General features: G+C 33.7%; 1 protein-coding gene across 1 annotated transcript; it reads left to right on the top strand.

Annotated features, from left to right (window-relative positions):
* Positions 1-1,555: 1,555 nt before the first annotated feature.
* Positions 1,556-8,838, top strand: LOC114127666 (protein charlatan). Its single transcript, XM_027991978.2, has 5 exons — positions 1,556-1,924; positions 2,002-2,160; positions 5,078-6,356; positions 6,979-7,322; positions 8,679-8,838. Exons 3-5 carry the CDS (start codon positions 5,136-5,138, stop codon positions 8,821-8,823), a joined length of 1,710 nt encoding a protein of 569 aa, XP_027847779.2. The 5' UTR covers positions 1,556-1,924; positions 2,002-2,160; positions 5,078-5,135; the 3' UTR covers positions 8,824-8,838.
* Positions 8,839-11,230: the final 2,392 nt, after the last annotated feature.

Raw genomic sequence — 11,230 nt, forward strand, 5'->3', positions numbered from 1 at the left:
TCGGCGCAGTATCGACTGTGTGACGGTGGCATCTTATTATTATAATAATATAATAATATAATATAATATATAATATATAGGTACCTGTGTGTGTGTGTGTGTGTGTGTGTGTGTGTGTGTGTGTCACTCTCCTGCGAGGGCCCCCTGTTGGCATTTTATAATTTTGTTATTATATTTATTATTCACACGTCGTAATAATAATAATACGATCAAAACATATTATTACACGATATTATTTGGGTCTGTCGTTGACGATTCCGGCGCCACAGAAATCCACGTCGAGTCGTTAAAATATTATTCCCTTAGTTTTGTATCGAGGTGTATTAATCATCATATTGTCTGGACGACGCATAGTTCGTAAAACTGTCCACCGCGACGTACTCGTCCAATACCCACATTTAAAAATATATATCATATACCTATATAATATATTATATTGATAATGTATACCAAGATATTGCGTACTATATCCTGAATATTATGTGTACGTATTGGGTAGGTATATACTTGTGAATACGTTTTGAAATAAACGTCAATTTTCCCACTGAAAAAGAAGAATTTAAATAGATTTTTCCATTCCTAAAATTGTGTGTAGTACGAAATTTAAAAGTTATTACTTAAATTGTATTAGATTTGGCCGATAAAGTACGACAATTTGGATATTTTTGGGGCTGGTACATTGCACATTGCGAGTCAAACGTGTTGCGATATTTTCGTTTTTCCTGACAACCGTGTTCGACGTTTTACGAGTTTCTGCGTTTACAAACGTATCTGCGCATTTAAATACGCAGAAACGTTTACACGAGTTTCCTCCACCACGGGTAACCATACGAAATACGCAATAACGAGCCGTAAAGGTACAAACTCGGTTAACAGCTTTGGTAGATTTGGTGCTTCTATATAAAGTCAATATTTACTACAGTCGTATATTTCTATTTAGGTTGGCCGTCTACTGTTGACAATACGAGACGTATAGCCGTAGGTACCAATTATATCGTTATTAATTATAAATGGCTTTCAAAGTACGACAGATAAAATATAATACCGATCGTCGATTTTGACGTGTCGCGATTTCGTAAATCCGATTGTTTACGACGGTTCTCGCCTCGAATTGTAGAAAATACCGTTAAAAATTATAACCCTTCCTCCCCTACCACATATATTACGAATGACACGGACGAAAACGGATATAAAAGCTCTCACGGTGGCCGTACGAGAGTGTGCTATTTGCAGGATTCGCGCTATCTGGCAGCGAAATCCAACGTGCTGGTCGCCGTTAGCAACCAAAAGCTGTAGCCGATCGAACGATTCTCGTAGCTACGCCCTTACCCACAACGCTCTACACCTACCCCCTAGGCTGTACAGTGTATACGCAGACTGTCTGCAACCTACTCTTCCACCCCGCCCAGTTGCTGTTGCTGAATTTAAGACCTAAAGAATTTTTAAAAAAAAAACCAACTGAAAATGCCTTCCTCCAGATCCATTGGTCGGGTTTTTTTTTTTTTTTGCTCATTATTTTTTACATATGGCAAATGCAAAACCAGACCGTTTACCGTCGGTGGACGGATGTCCGTTGTTGTCAGTTATTGCCGGGTAAACGTATCCATTTACCAGCAGAGGGAGCTGTAGGACAACCACAATACTCTCTGCACACGTCGCAATGCATTTATTTATGTCAATCATCATATACGTTTGTGGTGGTAGTCGTTTATTATCATTTCCCTGGGCGCGCGGTCATTTGTCGTGCCGTCGTCGTTATCCGCGTCACCGCCATTCGGCCGCGGTCGGCAATTGATCCGGACGCCACTGGAACACGGCACGGCTTCTTTAAGACATCGGTATGGAACAACGACACGCATAACAACAATACAATACACAACAACAACAACAATAACAAAAACAACGAAGACGACAATATTATACGGTATATTATATTATAGTAAAATTATTATTATAATATATTTTATGGCGATTAATAATTGTATACGGGTGTGCGAACAGAAAATTACCGTACCCACCTACACACCATGCAGACTCATATGACGAAGGCCGCAGCTGTATATTGTACGAAATTAAGGACGATTACTGGCGAATCCGTTCATGAGCAATAATATTGACAATATATTATAGTAACACGTCTCTGACACTCTACAGCTAACGGTAACACGCCTTTATTACCATACGTAAATATTAAAATTATATTACAATCTCGTTGTATAGTACTATGTGGCGTACCACCGCCGTGTTATCACACAACAAGTGTGTACCGCGCTCGGTACGCGTCCGTTCCGGGATTATTGATTATCACGATTTTGTATTGTACGCTATGTGACAGTCGAAGTGCATGATATTATTACATTCCTTAAATACCTATCTGTCTGTATTATAATATTAAGACATGCGTAAGCTATACACATTACAACCCCCTGCGCAAAATATTTTCGTCACTCCTATGTATAATAGAAATTTTATACACACTCATTGCGTTTTAATCGATTAAATTGTAACCATAATTTATTTTCCAAATATTTGAAAATCGTCAATACCCTTTTTACACGTGTAAGCCCCCCAAAAAATTGTACCACCCAAGACGACCACCTCTGTAGCCTACGTGGTAACTGAAGACGTGGAAACAATATGTTCGATGTTAATTATATGCCACTGATGGTGACATCGACGACTATATAATAATATTATTTACCGTTGTCCAATCCGACAATATAAAGCTTCTGTGCAATAATAATAAAAAATATTGTTATGGTTTATTCGGCAATGTTGTCAGTGCAGGTAAGTACGTCGACAAACTCGTTACACGGCGCTCGGATAGGCAATTGTGCTACGTCGATGTATAGGTAACCAAACAAAATAAACCGATCGTAATAATATAATAATAGTATTATGTAGATACATCACATTTTGTTTTAAGGAAAGCTTTCAAAATCGATATTAAATATATCTCCGAGCTATTGCGACGTAGGTCTTGATAAAACTGCATTCCTACACTAGCTAGTCAATATCCGTGGAACATTTGCATTGGAAAAACAAAAATTCCTGTGTAAAATATTTCTTTGTTGCATTTATAAATTATTTTGCGGTACAAATTATTATTATATACTAGCATATTAAGCAAAAAAAAAATATTTTTATTCGTATTAATATTAATTTTAATAATATTCCTTATTATTTATTATATATAAACAGTTTTATCAAAAGTTCTAAATGAATTAATAACTTCCAATTGAATAATAGTACACAGTTATGCCCTACATAATATGATAATTAACCAAGCGTGTTCACCCCTCATTGTTTTTAATAATTCATTTATTCGAATTTCGTTTTTTAAAATATTTAGATATGCTCTAGGACAAAATGTTTAAATACTTAAATTACACATGTATATAATTTAAGAAATTTCCTGTAGTGATATCAATTTATTTTTTAAACATGAATAATGATGATCGTCCATTTTTTCTCTAAAATGTTAATCAAATAACTTATCAAAAAATGTTGATGTATCTAAATCGAAATTTGGACGAATAATTTTGGCATCTATGAACTAATTTTAAAATTTTAATACTTAATATTATGTTACTCTAACCCATTTTTAACTTGTAAAATTTATCCGAGTATAATAAATAATAGATATAATTTACGTATTATATTTGATATTTTTTATTACTATTATGCTAAAGAAAATAATAAGAGTTTACAGCATATACTTGTTTAATCACTTTGTTTAATTTTAATACGCAGTGGCCAGTATATATTATAGTTAAATCGATTGTTGTATTTGGTGGCATTCCCCGCTCATTATTTCACACGTAATCGTTGTTATATTCAATTTAAATTCAATGAATTGAAACATTTTTCGTATATAGTTTAATATTGATTTTTTTTTAATAAAACGAAACAATTGACGAATGCGAAAATATAATGTGTAGCCGACAATGCAACGAATATAATATTATTCTACGCGTTATAATAATGATGTTCAAATACTTTATCATTATTCATTATATACAAAAAAATTATGATAATTAAAAATCGTTATCACTTTACTTTGTTTTATAGTTTCAAACTAAATAAACTTCTTAAACAATATTGCTTGTGTATTTTTTCATGTAAAATGAATGACGTAGGTTCTTATCTACAAGTGTACACATAATAAATAAATATAAAAAATAAAACGTTGTTTACTTAAGAAATAGTTGAAATTCTGATTCCTGATAGCATCTTATAGCAATAAAGTTAACACGAATAAAATATACCTCTTTAAGCATTACCAAAATAAAACATTTTAAAAATAACGTCCAAAACAATAGTACTAAATTTTGCCAATTATTTTTAAATCATACGTATTAATTAGTTGTAATTATCAATATAATTTTAAAGCGTAGAATTTATTTATTTATTTATTTCATACTATTCTAATGAAATTATTATAACTAATAAGTAGATAACGTTTTTGTATTTCAAATATGTTTTGAAAAATTCTTTAGAGGAGTAGTAATTTATCATTAAAATGAATATTTTTATACTTAATATTGCAATTATATTAGTTTTATTAAATAATCCAATTATAATTCGAATCATATATAAGTATTATACCTAAATAAAATTTAATCCTAAATTTTAATAACTCTATGATATTAAGCAAATGGGATGGAAAATTAGATTTATTTATTTAAATCATCATTCACGGGATGTCAGGATGTCAGGATGTAACAAGTGTTGTACACGAATCAATTCGGTAATTAATTTAAGCTACAAGAACAAGATATAGGTACCAGATATTTATAAACATTAACGGTCTATTTATTATATTATTAGACGGATATCATCATAATCGTTTTAAAATGTAATTTATTTTTATTCTTTAATAATTTAAATTAATTTATAATTTTCTTCTTGAATGGTAAGACATATACAATTTGAAACGTTGGCGATCGAAACGCATCAAAGTAAATAGTACGACAGAATTATTAATTCAACTACAGATTTCATAACTACCTATATTATATACAATACAAAAACTACATATATTATGTATTAATACGTTTCAAATATTTTAATTAAGGTGACGCGTGCCCCGTACAACGATCTAGGTGGTGGAATTAGATGGTAGTCAACCCGCAATGGCAGATGTGCAAATGGATATTTACGAGGACATGTTCAAAGAGATTACGAAAAAAATTTACGGACAAGATACATCGTCGTCCGAGGACAGGCAGTTTGCCGGCCAAGACGCGTACAAAATGGTAGAAGAGGGCCTGAGCATGATCGACAACGACGACGCGGCCGAATCGTTTGGCGAACAATCGCAGCCCGAGGACGACCCGTGGGTGACCAGCAACGAGACGATCGCGTGGACCTCGTCGAAAATCGGCAGCTACAACGTGGACAAGAAACTGTTCAAGTGTCAGGAGTGCGATTCGATGGGCCTGCTGTCCAGCGTGGCCGAACACTGGCTGGGCACGCACGCCGACGTCAAGGTGTTCCAATGCCCGCAGTGTCCGTACGCGAGCGCGTACACAAAGTGCATCCGCCTGCACTTGGCCCGGCAGCACAACGTGGTGGCCGAACAAGGGACCCATCAACAGGCCGGCCGGAAATCGTGGAAGGAGAGCCCGGTACTCGAAGAGGTCACCAGCTACCTGGGCCGGTTGAAGGCGGCCGCGGACAAGGCGATAGCCACGGCCGCAGCCGCCGCAGCAGCCGCCGCCGTAGCCGCTTCCGCCGCGGCTGCGTCCGCCGAAACCGCCGCAGAAGTCGCCGACGACGAGATGCGACTGAACGCGGCCGACACGGAAACGCAGACCGCGCAAAAGCGGTTCAACTGCGCCCACTGTCCGTACGCCACCGATCGGCGGGACCTGTACACCAGACACGAGAACATACACAAGGAGGACAAACCGTTCCAGTGCGACATATGTCAGAAGCAGTTCAACCGGGCGGATCACGTCAAGAAACACTACACGCGCATGCACAGGGAACACGAGTACTGCTTGAGCCGGGTGAAACGCGATCCGTTCGGCAAGTCGGTGGCCGCGGTACAGCAGCATCAGCAGAGAGTGACGCTGTACTCGGGCGACCCGCCGCCGCTGGAGCCGGACGCGCAGATCGTAGTGTCCCGGCGGATCGACGAACAACCGCTGCAGGCCACGGCCCCGATCATCGCCGCAAACAATTCCACCCTGCCCACCCTAGTGTTGGACGACCAACATCAACAACAACAGCAGCAGCAACAACAACAGCAACAGCAGCAGACGGTCGTCAACATCGCCGTGGTCAATTTTAACGAACAGACCGGCACTCACACTATACAAATACCAATACCGACTAACCAGATGAAACCGGTGAGTTATGGACTTGAGTTTAGATTTAGATTTTTTTAATGGACGTGTGTAAAAATCATAACCCAAAAAAAACGCCGTATACCACTATACACTATACCACTATCCCCTCGCTGGACACTGCAGGTCAGAGTATATATTATAGTGACCAACGAATAGTTGTATAATGTAAATTGTAAAATGTTCTATGTACTATAGATATTTAATATACATACTAACCAGTAATATTATTTTTAAATAAATTCATAATTTTCTAATAAAGATACAATGAGTGATGGGTTCATCCGTTGTTAGGTTGGATTTACAACATTTTAATTTGATACGAAGCTATTAAATGATAACATTGCTACGTACTACGTTCCTATACATTAAACAATATAGGGTAAAATATGTTTTACATTAACTTTTTAAGTCATATGGTTATATGTTTATGACCCTATCTGTTTTGGATTTTATAGCTATTATTTTAATTGTAATCCATTTAACTATCTTAAGAATTTTATAGTTTGGACAAATTCTATACGACTAAGCCGTTTACGTCACGCACTCATTTTTAACATGTATAGGGTTTATGAAAACAAATAATAGTGACAACTCAATTAATAGCCACGCGAATGTTCGATAGGTGATGTTTACGCAAGATACCATTTTGGCTGTGGACTCAGTGGTGCCGACAAGCACGGCGACGATGACAACGAAACCGAAGGGCAAAGGCAGTCGGAAAAACTTCGAAAAACGGTATTGCTGCACGTTTTGCCCATGGTCGGGAGTCGACAATTGGTGTCTGAAACGGCACCTCAACACCCACATGAAGCCGTATGAATGCGTGTTCTGCGAGTACAAAGCGGCCAGAGCCGAACGGTTGGCTACCCACGTGTTCAAAGTACACAGCAAACGAATGTGCTGTCGATGTTCGTACATTGCTCAGGATCAAGACGACCTGTACGCTCATCAGTCCGAAAACAATCAGTGAGTTTTGTTTTTGATAGGTTTAGAATGATTTTTATTTCCAAACATAGTTTTATTATAGTGCATTATATCTTGACTATTGTTACTTGGTACAGAAAAGGTGCAATGAATATGGTCCATATCACTTTAGTCAAAGCATAATATAATATAACATAAAATGTGAGTTGATAATACACAATTATGCCTGACGTGACCAGTGGCAGAAATCCTATGGAACGTGGTGATATTTCCCCCCCCAAGCTCTCAAAAAATAAATCATTTATTGTTTTGGGTGTATGTTAAAGTTGTTGACCCCTAGCTATAGCAACTGGTAAAGGTTTTATCTTATATAATTATTTTGTAAATGTAAATGTGTAATATTGTACAATTAACTAGTAATGATTAATGACGGTGGGCGTCCGACAGCTGTCCTACTGGTAAATATCTAAGTTTGTCCTTCATAAAAAAAATAATTCGTGCCACTGAACATGATGCGTAGTGACTAGTGAATAACTACATACTAAATACTAATTGAATAACAACCGTTGAAGAATGTTCTACACACTGCACAATGAAAAACTTACTGAGGAGCTTAACTATTGTTCAATTATTTTATTTTATACTATGAAAGTATAAACTAAATGGTTTAGGTTAAATATGGTATAATACCTATAACACCTCAGTACCAACACATTACCAACAGTAAGTTCTGTACACAGAATTATCCGTTGAGGGAAGTGATAACATAATTAACCTTTAACCTATTCACTAAACTTTTTATACAGATTTCTCATAGGTATTGTTCGTGCATAGTTCATACCAACCAAAAATATTGAAAATACGTCATAAACTCATAAATATACTTCCCCACATTTTTATGATGAAAACTTCAAAATCTATACACCCATATCCAATATCCGCCTATAATTTGTATAATTATTAATTATTCATAACTAATACAGAAATAAATTATATCTAATAATACAACATATCGGTGGAATACTGTCGGTGGCGGGGTTTAATTTGATTAACACGATGTGCTATATATATACCTACATGCTATGGAATATATTATATGCTATAGCAACGTTTGTGTAGTGCTCGCTGCGGTCTGCGGTAATAATTACAAAATAACTACACAGTAATTATTATTCTACTACTATTTATAAGTCAGAAACTCAGAACTAATTAGTGTAGGTAGGTATTGACGTATAGTACCCATATAACCATGAACATAGTACAATAATGGTACGAAACCATATAATATTACATTATTACATTAAAATATTCAATACATGTCTGAAACATTGTTATTAAATTATACTTACATAATTACGTCGTGTTATTTGTGTTAATATTGTTTGTTTTTTTCTTTAGCAAAAGCGTAAGGTCTCGTCGTACACAGACATCGCCTATACCGTCGTCGCCCGAACAATCCGAGGAAACTGCAGACAAAAATGACGTAATTGTCGTTTGGCCAATGACGGGCGTAACGGATTCTCAGAGTTCTATTCAAATATAATAATTACTAACTGAATCGAAGTGCCAAAACGAATATTATTTTGTCTAATCGTATAGTTACAGGGATGAAAATATAAACTATCGATAGGCGTGATACAAGGTTAGGTTACCCTAACCTAGCTGTTACAAGGTAACCTTGTATAAGGTTACACAAACACACTAAACCTCAATCGAGAGTATTTAGAAAAAATAATCCAAATTACATAATAACAATATAAATGACTCTCAAATTAAATTTTAATTACTTTTAAGTACAAACATTGAAAAAAAAATTGTATTGTTCCCAAAGGTATGATAATTATATAATATATAATATATATATTATATAGATTAGTATTATTAAATTTACGATTTTAAGATATTTCAACGTTCTCGTAGTAACTATTCCTACAGCTAATACATTTTTGTATAATAATATTGTATAGGCCGGTGTAGATACTATACTAAATTTTAATACCTACTCTCATATCGTTGCCGATCGCGTCCGGTTTCCACGTTGACAAGAAATAGAACGGAAAGCAAGGTTTTCGAATTAATACCACAGAAATGTTGATAGCGTATAGGCCCCACCCAACTATTAATTATTGTGTACTACATAATACACTAAAACATCTGAAAAACATAATAATTAACATAGGTATACGTGATAGGACCTTTTAAAAAAAAGCTATAAATTTAGAGTACCTAGATATTATTATGGTAACATAGGTCATTTAAAATAAATTATTAGCACAATTTCAAAATATAGTTATAGCTATAGATATTAGGATTTATTTTAATTTATACGGTCGAGTAAAATGCGAAAATGTTTTATGGTCAACAAGCAGGTAACTGTATAAAAATAATAAATATACATGTAGGTGGGTACCTATTCTAAACAAAATATAATTCAAAAAAAGAATTTCGGTTAAAACTTCTGCTAAATTTTACCATAAAACTGTTAAATGCCCACAGTAGGTAGATATTATTTTACTATTCCTATTTGTGTGTTCTAAATTATTCGATGTCCATAACCGAACAAATAATAATTTCCTAATTTAATTGTGTATGCCACATATTACCTACTATTCACTAATCGGATTATTCATTAGGTAGTTAATAAAATTTTGTTCCAATTAATTTTTAAATTTATATTTTATTGTTAAAGATTGTTGTAACATTGGTTGTTAAGCTTACAATGAATCATTTTATAATTATAATAGTTACAATATTTATATCTATTTTGTTTAAAATATTATGTTATTTCTCGCAGGGTCTTTTTGCCAGTATTTTGATGTTTTAGAATTCAAGCTACCTAGGTATTAAAAATGATTTTACATAATTCTCATAAATTTATATCTATTCATAGGTAGACTTCTACCTAGGTACCTAACTATCTTGAATCGTTTTATAGAAATTTAAAAGTAGATATTATAGGTAACAAAAACATACTATAATAATTAATAATATAATGAAATATTTCCTATTAATAGATACACAAAATTATATTACCTACCTGTCTTTATTTATTGCTAGGCCTCTGCATTAAATTGCTATGCCTAATTTATATTCAACAATTTAAAAATTTTACATCATAAACAATGAGCAATGAGTATGTACTATATATTTTTCGATAAACATTATTTGGATCAATTGAAGTGCGCCTAAGTATGTTATAAATTTAGAGCCCGGATTTATATGCACTAAAAAGTATCAAAATACGCCATATAGTATGCAGTAAAAATCATTAAAATATGCAACAAATATACAGTAAAAATCATTAATATATGCAACAAATATGCATTTACAAAATGTATGTATATTGTATAAAAATTCAAAGTTACATTAAGTATTAAAATAATATAAGATGATAAAATATAAATGTATAAATAAATACATAAATAATACTGTTTAAAAATAAAATAAAATATACAACTCGAAATGTGTTTTTATTCTTAATTATTCTTTATTATTTATAATCAACTGAAGTTATTGAGGCAAATTTAAAATAGCAACCATTGGGTCTTAATAGTTATTATATTATAAAATTATATGTACTACATCGACAACGACAATAAAATGATTAGATTAGGTACAGCAAATGAACTATTTCTTTTAATACGATGGGATTACCTCAACTATTTTTAATTTATATTACATAATATTTTATATATAATACGAATTTTAAATTAAGATGGCTAAAACTGTGTCACTAATTCCGCGTCCTACCGACCAAAATTTTTTCGAGACAGCGCATTTATTGAAATATGCAACAAATATGCAATTATAAACGAATATGCATTTGTGGTCAAATATGCAAAATAGAAATTTAGCATTGAATTCCAATTAGTATGATTTAAGAAGATTATTAACAAAAATATAGAAAAGTGAAAAGAAAAAAAAATATGCAATAACATAAAAATCCGGGC

Source organism: Aphis gossypii, chromosome 3 (assembly GCF_020184175.1).
Source record: "Aphis gossypii isolate Hap1 chromosome 3, ASM2018417v2, whole genome shotgun sequence".
NCBI classification, from domain to species: Eukaryota; Metazoa; Arthropoda; class Insecta; order Hemiptera; family Aphididae; genus Aphis; species Aphis gossypii.